The sequence below is a fragment of the Lontra canadensis genome, unplaced genomic scaffold (genome assembly GCF_010015895.1).
Source record: "Lontra canadensis isolate GAN:19392208 unplaced genomic scaffold, GSC_riverotter_1.0 scaffold1, whole genome shotgun sequence".
Lineage (NCBI taxonomy): Eukaryota > Metazoa > Chordata > Mammalia > Carnivora > Mustelidae > Lontra > Lontra canadensis.
The window spans coordinates 33,108,656-33,123,242 of NW_022630995.1; the positions used below are offsets into that span (position 1 = coordinate 33,108,656).

The 14,587-nt window shown below is 42.8% G+C and overlaps 1 protein-coding gene across 15 annotated transcripts in view; it reads right to left on the minus strand.

Moving 5' to 3' along the window:
- Nucleotides 1–14,587, minus strand: part of LIMCH1 (LIM and calponin homology domains 1) — a 324,446-nt gene that overhangs the window by 76,773 nt on the left and 233,086 nt on the right. For 8 of the 15 annotated variants that reach the window (XM_032852716.1, XM_032852691.1, XM_032852697.1 and 5 more), the window contains exons 7-8: nt 10,318–10,513; nt 5,073–5,325 (exon numbers count right to left, since the gene is read on the minus strand). In XM_032852716.1, the coding sequence (XP_032708607.1) occupies nt 5,073–5,325; nt 10,318–10,513 (449 nt within the window). Of the gene's footprint in view, nt 1–3,645; nt 3,913–5,072; nt 5,326–10,317; nt 10,514–10,894; nt 11,089–14,587 lie in introns of those variants that run through there. The other 7 variants (XM_032852724.1, XM_032852720.1, XM_032852730.1 and 4 more) reach the window with 4 other exon arrangements.

The window sequence follows — 14,587 nt, forward strand, 5'->3', positions numbered from 1 at the left end:
TCAACTAAAATAGAAGCAAAAGGAGTTTATATGCTCCTTACTTCAGTGGTGACTCTAATGCATATTAAACTCCACACATTTATTAAGAAGCCCTACTTTCTGTCCCTTGATGCTAAGATACCTCCTAATATATGGTTTGACAGGAAGCTTGGGACTTCTGGGCTTCGAAAGTTACACAAAAATAGAATGCCATGCACTCTTGCTCCTTTTTATATACAAGGAGGTGTTTGAGAGTACTTGGGACAAAAACAACAAGAAAACAGTCTATAGAAATAAAGCCTTGTTCTCTGTCTGTGTACCTCCTCCTTGCCTACGACTTGATATTATTACCCATCTCTTCAAACACAGATTTTTCCAGCTAAGAAATGGGCCACGAAATATATGCTGGGCCTCTTACTGGGTTCAAAGATGTGGTAGTCAGAATCCATCTGGATGGCAAAGACAGAAGATGGCGGTTAAATGTTTCAAGAGACAACAGCATATTTACATATTTTATATTCTTAGTTTCCAGATACCAAGAAGCCTTTTCATCTTTATGTGTTTCATTCCAGTTAAGCTACTTTCTGCTACATGAAAAGCAGGATAAACTTAGCATGACTCTCCACTCTGAGGAAGACTGCAGAAAGTAAGTGACAGGGACACAGACAGGCAAGGCTAGTGACACAGGATGTAAAAACCCTGTAAGAGAGAGCTAGCAGCTGAACAAACTGCCAACAAAAGAATTCTGGGTGTTTGGAGCAGCTGTGTCACATTGCTGTTGGGGACCTTGTTTGGGAATATGCACAATTTTCCTGAACTCAGTTTTTAAGCCAGAAGATCTCAGGTGTGATGATATTAAGAGACCTGGGAATTTCTGCTTAATGTAGCTGACTTGGATGAAATATGTAAACAATGGAGCCAGATAACAGGCAACATGGACAGGAGTAAAGAGTACCACATAAATATAATATTCATCCATCAGAATGACATTTGTAAACTAACCATGATTCTAGGTTTGTGCACAGAATGGGAACTATCACAAAAGATTTCAACATTTCATTACAAAATAAATCTTGCAGTTACTGCCACAGCACACCCACGGAATTTCCAGTCTTGTCCAATCTCTTCTTTTCTCTCCGTCACCATGACTCCTGCATGTGCTGACTTAGCTTAATGAGGTTCCCCACTCATCTCCTGTTGCTATTTTGGATACTCTAAAGATGATATAGAGATCCCTTGAAAAATTAAAAATAGATCTATCATATGATCTGGCAATCCCACTTCTGGCTATTTATTCAAAACTTTAGAAGTCAGGACCCATAAGAGATAGTAGCACTCCCACGTTCATTGCCATACTATGCACAATAGCCAAGATGTAAAAACAATCTCAATGTCCATCGATAGATGAATGGAAGGAAATGTGACATTTACATATAATGGAATATCGTTCGGTTTTTTAAAAGAAGAAAACTCTGCACTATGTGATAATATAGATGAACCTTGAGGACATTGTGCTATGTGAAATAAGCTAGTCACAGAAGGAAAAAGGCTGCACGATTCCTCTTACACGTCATATCTAAGAGTCAAATGCATAGCGTCAAAGAGTAGAATGGTGGTTGCCAGGGGCTGAGGCAGGAGGAAACGGGGAGTTCTGATCAGCGGGCATAAAGTTTCAGTTAGGCAGGATGAATAAATTCTAGAGATCTACTGTACAACATCGTATCGAGAGTTAACAAAACTCTAGAACAATTCAAGATTTGTTCAGAGGGGAGATCTCACGCTAAGTGTCCTTATCACAATAAAACGAAAATTTTTAAAATGGGAAAAGGTAGTATAGGATATGGAAGAAGAAACCCAAACAACCAATACACATATTATAATATTCAAACAGATTGGTAATTATAGAAAAATCAATTTTTAAAAATGAGATTCATTTTAACCAAGTGGAGTAGTAATTTTTGAAAATGATAAACAGAAAAAGAAAATAAGGATCATGGTGTCTTTGGTAAATTTTAGCTTAAAGACTTCTCAGACATGACACAAATGAAGGTATATGTCAAAGATATTAAGATTAAAAATTTTTTTTAAAAAATTCATACTTTTACCTATATTACCTACTCCCACTGGGCCCTAGATTTGAAGACAGAAGGGAAAGTTTGAAAAATGATATATGGTAAGGGGATACTATTCATTTTTGTATTCTTAGCATCACCTTTTCTCTGATACAAGTAATGCTAAAATGATGTTGAAAAAATATGTGTCTGATAAGGTCTTTGTACCAAAATTTTATAGAATATCTGGATTTGATTTTGTTTTTTATGATCTACATTTCTCTCCATTATCACAGAAAACCAGAGATCTGCTTGGAACACAAGCACAACTTTATAGTAGGGTTTTCTAGAAGCACATATATGTTTAGGATAGATACCCTTATCTGTGAGATAGCACAGACATGGAAGAAGTATTCCCTTGGTTGTTTTTTGTTTTCAATCAACACAAAGCTACTCTGGGATTAAATCCATGTAAGTCAAGGCTGAACTACCAGTTTAAGAACTAGACCATATAGCACTAACCACATTTGGAATTGTACAGAGAAATGGGAAATGTTCTGTTAAATGTGTGGGAGGCAGATGTGGTACTGTGGTCAGAACATTTGGATCTGGCCACCAAGTGGGCGGTAACTAGGCTCTCAGACCAGCAAGTCACTTACTCTCACTGATCCTCGGTTTACTCTTCTTGAAAATGGGTATGTCACCCACCTTTACCAATTAAATGGAACAGCAGATGGCAAAGGAATTTCAATTGCCCAAACTGTTAGAAATTTTGATTTGTCAAATAAATTTTGGTCTCATTATGATTTGTTAGGATCTTTGTGGTTATTATGTGAGAAAAATTAACCAGCTTCTCAAAATACTCCCTGAACTTGTAGAACTGTAGATTTCTGTGACCTGGACTGCTGAAGATTTCCATCACACGTGTAATATGAAATCATCCAGATGGATGCTGGTGTCTTTGTTACAATTAAGAGGAGGAATTACTCCATTCTTTGTTTTTTGAGTCAATGTGCCTTAGGAAAGGAGTCAAGTAAGTGCAATCTTACCACTCCCTTGGGACAAAGTAAGTGGGTTTTTGTAAGCCAACCACTCTTCTTTCTTTTTTTTTTTTTTTCATTTTATTTTATTTTTTTTCAGTGTTCTAGAATTCATTGTTTATGCACTCCACCCAGTGCTTCATGCCCAACCACTCTTTCTAAAGAGAGTGCTCCCCATTTCAAAGGAACTATTTTCCAATGATGTGTCAAGTAAGGTAAGAGCCATTTAGGAGTAGCGTGAAAATTAACAAGCCGCAAACAATTGAAAAATAAAATGTTATTGCTAGGTAAATCCCACAGCCCACAAATGACTAACTACTAATCCTAATGGTCTAATCAAGCAGCAAGAAGCTCACTCTTTGCCTCCATTTAGAATAACCAAGTTCTTGGCGGAGACATGCCCCGGGGGGAAAAAACTCACAGCTACTTCTATTTGCTTGAGGAGGGGGTAAGAGAGCTGCAGAGGGGAAAGCAGGAAGTGGGAAACAGGATGTTAACTCCAACAAGCCAGACGGATTCCAAACCCCAGGCATGCACAAAGGCAGCCAGGCCAGCCTTTGGCCTACAGAGCTAACCTGGCAAAGCGCTGTGCCGCGGGCATGACCTTGATTCCAGCTTGTTCTAGCCTTCTGCGCTTTTGGATTTCAACAGCATCTTTTCCTTCAGACTTGGGAGCTGGGGTGCCCACAGCCCCCTCTGGAGAAGGCTGCTCCTGACCACTGCCTGTGGGTAATTCTAACCCACCATCGGAAGGCTTCCCACCAGGATCCACTGGGCCGACTGGGTCCTCTTCACAAGGAGACCCCACTTCACTTCCCTCTTCCTCTATTGTTTCAGGATAGCTAGTGAGTTGGACAAGATAGTTTACCAAACTAAAAGCCTGGGCCGGGGAGCAAGCCATATGTCATCTCCTGGTCATTCTGATATTACTTTTCACTTAAAAAATAAGTCATAGCATGCAGTACAATCCTGGTAATGTGAAGAAAGTCAAATGCTGCTATTAATTTGTTAATAAATACAATGCATTATAATCTCAACAGTAGGAGCTCTTTCAAAGCTGATATTGGACGACAAAAGCCTTTTCTGCTGGAAAGATAAAAGTCATGATTTATTGAATCATCAAAGCTTTTAATAAAGTGTCTATTCGACGAAATTCATAGATAATACAGGTAGGTGATTAGAAATAAGCATGCAGTGATTGGAGTGGTTTTGCTCAAAGGGTTAGACTACATGGTAAGTTTCTTTTACTGGACTCTAAGGTTCTTGAAGGCAGGGACTCTATTTACTACTGGGTCCCCGGTGCCTAAAAGATAGCGCCTAGCATGTAGTAGGTGTTGAATAAAAACCTGCTGACTGAATGAATGCATAAATATAAAGACATAATCAGAGTTTAGGGGAAATCCCTGCTTGCTTCTCCAAAGAGACGAGCAGCTCAATGTATCTTTCATTTACTAGGAGTTTCTCTCCATGTGATTCTGAAGCATGTCTCATGCAGCCCACCCATACTTGAGCTTATATCTAAATAATCATGTATCTAGATTTAAGAAAAAGTTGTCTCGCAGAAAGATACGGCTTTCTGCACCAAATGTAACAGGAGCGGGAGTCAGGCAGTCTCCTCAGAAAGACATGGATGACAGATCTGCTCTCCCTGTCCTCTCACTAGAACCGGTTTCAAAAACGTGCTCGTTCGACAAGGATCTGTTGAGTACCTACTGTGTGGCAGGCACCGTTCTTGATGCCTTCACGAAGCTTAGATTCCATCATCACAGTCTCTCTCCAAAGAACCATCCTGCCTCCTGCCATTTGCAATCTTATATCAAAAGTTCTGGAATGGTTATCTGAGCTCAATGGTGTGCCAAAGAACCATCCTACCTCCCGCCATTTGCAATCTTACATCAAAAGTTCTGGAATGGTTATCCAAGCTCGATGGTGTGAGGGTGCTCTCGTCCCTTTACTGCTAGTGCTCAAGCCAGGGCTGGGGGCAGCCTAGCTCAGGCCTTACCTGAAGGGCCTCTCCCCACCGAGGGGGGAGGTGGCAGTATTCCAGCTCTTCCGATTTTCCTCTCGCTCTGCTTTCTTCTTCCTCAGAGGAGCGGGGACGTAGGCCGTCTGATTGCTTTTGTTCGGGAGGTACTGGTTAAAAGGCACTGCTGATTTCGGCTCACCATGGGAAGTCCGCCTCGCAGACATGTCATCCTTCTTCACATCCGGCAGCTTCCGGTGGGGCAAGTCGGGTTCAGAGTCACTTCCTCTCCCTGGGGAAGAGAGGATGGGTACTGAGAACGTGTGCGGGGCTCATAGAAAAGTTCCTGATGGCCAGTCAGGATGTATTAGGGATGTGGTAGATCTGTGGGTTCTGAGATCCCTTCTTAAATGATTCACTTAACAAATCTTAAATTAATCTATTCTGGGAAAAGCTCTGAGCTCAAATCAGGGGGAAAAATCCAGTTGAAAACACAGAGGTAAGCCTAACTGTATCTGAGAATTATGACTCATAACACATTTGCAGCAGGACGAGAGGCTGCTAAGATTCTTCGAATCTTAAAAGAAAAGACATAAATCAACCGATGGAGTTTTTACTGAGCACCTGTCGTGGCGTGTCTTACGCTGTGCTAGATATTCACAAATAAGAATTATAAAGGATTCTGTTTTATAAAGGAAATGTCATAAGATGACATTTTATCTTGAAGGTACCTTTTTTAAAAAGATTTTATTTATTTATTAGACAGAGATGACAAGTAGGCAGCAGGTGTTGGTGGGGGCGGGGAGCAGGCTCCCTGCTGATCAGAGAGCCCAATGTGGGACTTAACCCCAGACCCTGAGATCTTGACCTGAGTGGAAGGCAGAGGCTTAACCCACTGAGCCACCCAGGCGCCCCTTGGAGGTACCTTTAGCCAGTCTATGAAACACCTGAAGAATGGCAGTTATCTTCAAGGAGCCAAGACAAATAAGAAGAATAGGAATTCAGAAAAGTGGCACATTGAAATCAGACCAAGGGTTTGCCTTTCAGGACGTGGTTTGATTTTAATAAATGAATATTCCTTTACATCAGTGCTCTTCCTGGTACCCATAGCTGGAAGCCATCTTTTCTTCCCGTGAACCCCAAGGCCCAGTTTATTCTTTTCTTGGGGCATGCTACCCTTTCGATCTTGTATCTTTATAGCATTGATCACAGCGTCTTCGCAACCAGTGGACGTCCTCAAATCATCCAATGAATAAATGAATTGGTTTGGCTTCAAGAGCGTTTCAGGCAACGCAAAAGAATTCAATGTTTCCCAACCAGTTTGGGGGGCAAGAGCCCCAATAATTATATTGTATCCCTGTTTCCTGTGTCTCATCTCACTTGACTGGTAAGACCTATGAGAGTGAAGCCGTCATTAAAACAAGCACTACCATTACAGAAGCCGCCACGGGAGAGCTGGTTGGAAACTCTTAATTAAGGAGAACGATCTGTCCCTAGCAAGCTGTGGGCTCTGAGGCCGGTTTTATCACTTTTGCCTGTCCTCTTCTGTAAAAATTGGAATGAAATGATCTGCCCTGGAGATCAAATGATTTAACGGCTTTTAAAAGACTTTACAAGTTCAAAGCATTGACCATAAACAAGTTGCTCATTGTTGTGGAGGAAATATGCAGTTATGAATTATTCATGGAACTTGCATTTAGCCTCCCTTCTGAAGTTTTGACCATTTCAGTACTTGCTGGTGTTTGATTCCTGGTTTAGTACCTTCCCACCCTGAGTCTTGCATCGAGGGTATCCATCTGTCTCACTGTCCCAGTGAAATGTGTAGAGGCCCCCCGTGAGGTGCTTTATAAACAAACGCTAATACTACCTTCCCTTGCCAGACTCTCAGGTTTGTTTCCTGGTTTGATATTATCCCCATTTTAGAGAGGTGGAAACCAAAACTCAGAGAGGCAGAATGGCTGGTATGCAGTAGGTCAGGACTTCCGATTTCCATTCTCCAGACCCCGGCCCAAAGCTCCTTCCTCTGTGAGGCACTTCTCTTGGAGAAATGTCCAAGAGACATTTCTTAAAGCATCCTGACTAGGGGAAGCGCTACACTTTCTCAAATAAACCAACGAAAGAAAAGAATTTTTCCACTAACTGTGAGGGCTTAGTAAAGATTCAAGAGTTGTCTCCATTTTCTAATGCCTAAAATCCTAACATCTTTGAACCTTCTCTGTGTACAGTATCTAAAGATATATTATCTGTAATTATCTTAGTGAAAGTCTCAAAATAGGCTGTTTAACACATACACAGATCATCCTCTTCCTTCCCACAGTGATTCTTTGATAAATACCTTCAAGAGACAGTTCAAGAAAAGTTACTTTGCAGATGCCCGAGGTGGAGTGACTCAGTTGAAAGAAGAAAGTTTTCTGGACTTAGAGGCCAGGGTCTAATTTCGGCTCTGTCCTACTAGCTGGGTAGCTCTGCAAAATTTAAGCCCTCTGTACCTCTTCACTGGACACGTGGAGACAATACCACAGGTCGTTGTGAGGATCCAAGGGGATGGCGCAAAGCACTTAGAAGCGGCTGGTGTGCCACACCCTTGGTAAACACTAGGAATCTTCTCGAAGGCCAGAACTTCAAAGACTTGGACCTCTTCCCGAAAACACAGATATATACTACAGTGGCTTCACTATTGATGCCCAAAGTAAGGAAATGACAATACAGCACATGATGATGATGACATTACTTTATCAAAGTCTGAGCCTACCGTTTTGGGGACTACATTTCTCTCCCTTCCAGGAACTAGGAGGAAGCTTTCTTTTATTCCCCATATTTTGGCCATCTACACCCCTAGCCCTTGGCTTTCTCATCTTCCTCTAACACTTCAATTTCTCTCATTCCTTCTTTCTCTCCTTCAACTCATCTTTTCTATAAAAGAATATTCATTTAACAAAATATATCATATTTCTAAACTGTGTTCTGAATTTTAAAAGCATCTGAGTCAAAGGGTTTGTATTTCCTCTTCAGGGAAGTCCATTAAGTGGCTTCAGGAGGACGCTAGGAGAGGTGAGGAGAGAACCGGCACCTGTGTAGCAAGACGGATTGGCAGAACCACACAGCATCCTGCCCAGGTTGCTCTCGGGTGCAACCCATAGAATCGTGGCACCTCTTATGAGTGTGGCTCTTAACTGTCCCCACTGAATGGGTCAGTGGGCCTCGACAATATTAAAATATTGGCCCAATATGTAACTGGAGAATTTTATGCTAAGATTTTCCTTAGTTGATTGTGAGTCCTTAGGAAATAAATTTTTAAGACTTAAAAAAAAAAAAAGTTCTTCTAAATTTGAAAGTAGCAACCTTATGGATTAACATCATTAAAAATATACCATGAATTCTAATAAAATACAACATCTATTTGAATAAAATTATACTACTATTAAGGCAGATTTTTAAAAGTGTGTGTGTGTGTGTGTGTGTGTGTGTGTGTTAAATCTCATTAGGTCTTGATTCGTTTTCAAGTTCATAAGCCTGTAGGTATTAGGCTGCTTGGTAAAATGGACAGTGTTCTGTGAGGCTTGATTTCCTATTATTCTTTACATGGAAAAATATTTATAAAAAGACTCTAGCTTATCAACCTTAATTGGCGCAAACGAAACTGTGCCTCAGCACATATTAGTACAATATTAGTAATTACCATCTCAAATCCCTTCAAGATGTCACTCATTATAAACTCTAAATCCTCGAGGCTGTGACAGAATATAGGATCTATGTTACCACTTACAAAACCAAGAGGAAGAAAATAATATTTTTTTTAAAAAAGCAATCAAAATAATATGAAATGGTCAGGTTCAGATATGGTTTGTGAAAGGAAATCTACCTTTCGGTTATGTTAGAGCTCAGTTAGGTCATGTACTTGGTATTTTAACTTCTAATACTGTGGGTGGTACTTAAGATGGCATAGAAAATCTTAGAAATGTCTTTCAAGCAGCTCACAATGCACCATGGAATTCTTTTGGAGTCACATACTATGTGGCCCTGGGGCTAATCTATTTGTTGGAAAGCTGAAGTACTGAACAAAAAGCATTAGTTAGGTCACTCCAGAATCTAAAAAATTTATTCGGTAAACAGAAGTTGTGGGCAAATTAGGTTTAAGAGTTTAAGTTTTGGACTCACACTTCTTGAGGCTAACATTGTTATACTACTTAATGACAGCAATATTTGTCACTCAGGAACTTGAGGACAATTACTTAACCTCTGTACGGTTCATCTGTAAAATACAGATTAAAGTATGTCTCACAGCCCGGGGCGGGGGTGGGGGGGTCTATGTACCTCGTTGGTACTCTGGGCTAAGGGCTAAGTGAGATGCTAGGTGTCAAGTAATTAATTCAGGATCTAGGCACATTAAATACTCAAGTATTTTAGATAGAGTTTTACAGCTGAAAGGGATCTTTCAGCCATATAAGGGAATTTTCATCTCAGAGATAAGCTGTAAGTCTCTAGAAGTATTAGCATCAATTAAGCAATGCATTAAAAAAATAGAAACAAATAAAAAATACCCCACCAGCCTTAGTGCCTTCCTGCAAGTTTATATATGCAGAACCAAGCCATTTTCCCTTCCTAAAAGTACAAAGCTACAAGCTAAGTGACATAAACAGCTGGAAAATACTTATTAAATTTACATCAGGTTGCATGACCACACATTTTTAAAGAAAAAATGATCATTCCTTACAGGTGACAAAATCCACACGATTTAACTCAAACCCAGACTCAGAACAAACAGGCAGTCTGGGTTGTGTACCCTGGGGGGGGCCACCCGCACAGCTCCAGGCAACGGTCAGGTATCAGAAGCAACGCACAGATTGCCAAAACCTCGCCAATTCAAGCTTCCCGGGTTCCAGCACCTTCCTAAGTGTGCCTAGTGCATTTCCAGTTTGCTGGAAATTGCTTCATTTTCACTTCTGCCCTGTGGTACTCACACGCTTCCCTTCCTCATACCCAGAGCATATAAACCTTCGGCACACTTTATGAGCTAACGGCCAGCGGCATCTTGATTCACTGAGACCAAGGGAGAGATGATGTAACGTATTTTCCAAGGAAGAGAGGCTCACTGAGGCAATACTCAAACCGCTGGTGCAGCCAAGCCAAATTCTAAGGACCATGAAAAACAATAATAAAAATACTTCTCTCCTCCCAGTTTAGAGTTACCGGGTCCCAGGAAGGTGGATATGGAGCCCGTCTTCTGTCCACGGGGGTGGATGTTCCAATCTAAGATGGGCAGTGCATGACATCTGCAACCTACCATCGCTGCTTCCCCTGAGGACTACATCTGGTGAAGGGGTCTGCCGGGAACGGGAGCCGAAGGAATCCAGGCTGTCGAAGGAGTCATCTCTGCCGTGGCGAGGGGGAGACAGGGAGTCGCTGCGCTCAGAATCCCAGCAGTCTATGTAGCCACTGTCTCGGATACTACGTTTAGGACTCTCAATGTCGTCGGTCTCCTGTCCAGAAATAAAACGAGAAGGATTACAGACACTTGAGCAACAGATGGAGAGCCTACGATACAAGGAAAATTGGGCTCCCGGGTGGACTTCAAAAGATCCCGCGTGTGGTGTCGGTATGGAAAAAATTATGGCACAGATTATCATCTATAAGCCAGCATTTCATCCTTCCGCCCTTCCTGCTGCCACTTTCCCGAACAGAAGATCATGCATATTTCAAAAGATAATAAACAAATAAAAATAAAAATCCAAGTAACTCCCAGCCTACTATGTTTAAAAAAAAAAAAAAATAGAAGGAACGAAGAATAAAAGCTCATTAAGTTTGGAGTCACAAGAGTACAGTGACCAACAAAACCCAAACTAAACACCAAAAACCTTAACCTTGACCTGTCTTTCGGAATCCATAGCCGCATGCCTGCTCTGGGGCCCAGCCCCTGGTTTTCGGCCGCACAACTGCTCCTGGTTAGGCTAGCTGGCCAGTGCACACAGCATGTGTTTTTGCCGCGGAATCAGTTCTGTAAAGCCTGGAGCAGCACACGTCCGTCTCCTGCTACCTTGGAGGGAAATTCCTGCTCTGAAAGGGAGCTGTCTTTCCGAGGCAGAAAGGTTAAAAAAAAAAAAAAAGGCAATGAAAAATATGCAAAATGCTTTTCCTGATGCCTCAGAAGAATCCAGGCATGCTCTCGCTCTCGGCCAGCTCTTGGCGCTGGGGGAGCTGGAAGCACTCGCGGCTGACCCACATGTTTGGAGCAGGGAGAACAATGGCTGTCTTTGACAGCCTGTGATTATAAATTCTTTCCAGCGCAAGCAGCACATACTAAAACACTGAAACCCCAGCAGCAGAAAGGTCAGTCAAAGCCATCCTCACCCTCCTATTATAATAAAACCCTTGTTCCCGCCAGTGTCGTCGCATTCATTACAATTGTCCGGGCTGGTGAAAACAAAAATAACTCTGGTCACTCGAAGATAAACCTCAATTTAATCTCCTCCAGACTGTCGCTTAAAAGCCGGGCTGCGGAGGATGCTGGCAGAGGGGCACGCTCTCATCGGCAAAGACTGGAATGTCACCCCCCGGACGTCCTGGGACACTCTGGAAGGTCCCCTCTACATTCCCGGTAGAGAGGAAAAATAAACAGATATTCTCTCCCTGGTAGCAATTTTGGAAACTGCTTGAACTGAATGATATGCCCACTGGAGCCTGTGCTGGTTTTCTCCATTCTCCCCAGTGTCCCTGACACACTCTCCCCGCAGGGGGCATTTGGAGGGGCTGGGGTGGCTGTAATTTGCAAGGAACATGGTGCGGAAGTGGGGGGGGTGCCTGGAGAGAAGGGAGTGGGAGACAGGAGAGCGGGATGGAGAGGAGCACCCTGCAGCCTCCAACAGAGGCCCTGATTAGGGCCCCGGAAGAAGAGGTTGTCAGATGGCCTGGGTGAGTGCAGCCTACTGGACCCTCCATTGCAAGGCAGAAATTCCAGTTATGGAAATTAAGGTTGTTTACTTTTAGGTTAAAAGTCAACCGGGACATGAACAAAAAGCCAGGCCTGAGTAGCTGCAAAAGGAAGAACTCACCAAGAAACTGAAAAGTATACATTTGAATTAGATATGGTTTTGTGTTCAATTTCTTTGGAAATGCAAGTTATAATCATGGGTTATTTATTCACCAAGAATAGGCCAAATGTCTAAAAAACATGAAGGTCACTGTTGTTGAATACTTACTATGTGTCTAGGGCTACACTGGGTATTTAATCCTCACAACCCTACCATGGTGTGGTTACCATCGCCCTCCTTTTTCAGAAGAGGAAAATAAGAATCAGAGAGGTTACACAGGAAGCAGCAAAACTGTGATTCTAAAACAGGATTCCATCTCCAAATCCCAAAGGGTAAAACCTGCCAATGTTTGATCATCTTTGGGGTGGTCACAGTCACCATTGCCAGCATCACCTCTTCCAACTACGGGACACTCACTGCCTCCTTGTTCAGTGAATGATGCTAACCTGTGTCATGCCCCTTTCCTCAATGCTGTTTATGCCTACTTGACCAAGCTATAAATACTGCAAAACAGAGGCAGCTTAGGGCATGTTAGGAGCTTAGGGCAGGTCTTAGAAGCGCTACTGACTGGGTTTTTAAGTCTTGCCTCCTCCTCTCATCATCTATAAGACCTCAGGCAAGTTATTTCAGTCTTCTCGCCTGATTTCAGTTTTCTCATCTGTTCAATGGAGCTAGTAACACCACCTATCTCGCAGGACTGCTGGGAGGGTTAAACATGTTAACATACAGAGAGCATTCAGAAGAATGCCTGACACAGAAGAGCTCAAAAAGTGGTAGCTATGGGGTGGGGGGGCACCTGGGTGGCTCAGTGGGTTAAGCCTCTGCCTTCGGCTCAGGTCTTGATCTCAGGGTCCTGGGATGGAGCCCCGCATCAGGCTCTCTGCTCAGTGGGGAGCCTGCTTCCCTCTCTCTCTCTCTGCCTGCCTCTCTGCCTACTTGCGATCTCTCTCTGTCAAATAAATAAAATCTTTAGAAAAAAAAGTGTTAGCTGTGGACTCTAACTATTTCCATGTATTTGTTTGGGTATGTGAATGTCAACATGTAAATCACACAGATTTTATGAATGTAGTTAAGGACACAAACTATATATGCACTGATCCTCTTCTATCTCCCTCTCCATTTATACCCCATAACTAGACACCTTGGGCCCGGGTTCCCATCAGGGAGGGCAGACCCTCAGAGCAAGGCCACTGGTCAGGTCTAGAAACAACATGATGTTACGAGCTGCTTGGCTCAACGTGATAGACTGGATTTTCAAGAAAATAATAATAATCAGAAATGCTCCTTCAGAGGCCCAAATGTCTTCCCCACCCTTACTACAAACCCACAAGAGAACAGACAGAAAGAAAAAGTCAACATGTCTCTTGGAGCTTCAGCTGCTTTCTCACAGCTTGTTATGGGAAAGAAAAACAGAAAAGCCATTCTGCTCACGACTGTGTAGAAAGCCAAGAGTAAAACCGCGGATCAAGCAAGAGCTGGAAGCCGAAAGGCATGGCTAGTTTGAAAAGCGAAAAACAGGCCACCCGTGGTCCCCCTTGGCCAACCCTGTCCCTTGGAACCTCAGGTTTCTGAGGCAAGAAGCTGGCTCTTCAGCCAGAAGTAAAGACGGGGGCGTCAGCTGGATGGGCAATTTGACCAGATTCTCTTAAGTCACCCAAAGTTAAGATTTTGGGGAAGAACAAAAGCTATACACCAGCACAAAGGCCAGTGTGGTCTAAATTCTCCTTTGGTGGGGTCTAGTTATGTCATCGATGCTTTTTATCCAGGATCCCAGGAGCATTTCACCTTCTACAGGGAGCACTTTAGGGATAGGAGACAAGACCCAAATCTGTCCATTGTGCTAACTGCTCGTTGTAGTAAACGTGTGTTCATGAATGTGGTGAGAACTGGCAACATCTATGGTGTTTTTGGATTGTTTCACTCATCTGTCCCTTTCTTACCCCCTCTTTGTCAGAGATAATGAGAACCAGCTAAGGTTGCTGGGTGACTTACAGCATCTGAGAAACTGTGTTACAGAAACTGTGAAACAGGCTTCTGTGTCACTGCTCAACGTTTTCTGCTTCCTGTGTGATTTATAAAGTGGCTAAATCCTATTCTGGAGTGTTTGAGGGTTCTGTTTTTCCAGTCTGATGACCCATCTGCACCTGCCACACTCTGGTTGGGGAAGGTATTCACTGCTCAGGTATTTACCGAGCACCTTCTATGTGTCAGACCCGGTCCTAATGCTGCGGACACAGCATTCTGCAAAGTCAATAAATACCCTGTCCTCACAGGCCTTGAGTTCTAGCAGGAAAGACAAAAGATAAACAGAAAAACTGATAAATGAATACAAAGTTGGGTGGTAAGTATTATGAAAAACTAAGGCAGGTTAAAGGAAGAGAAGCTGACGTTGGTTGCTGTTTTAGGCAGAGATCTGTCCTTGCCCATCTCAACCCCCCATCTCTACCCCCCTGTTCTAGCTAACACCCCTCACCTCCTGAGACGGTAGTGTATAGGCCGATCATGGTACCCATTACCCCTGGTCGC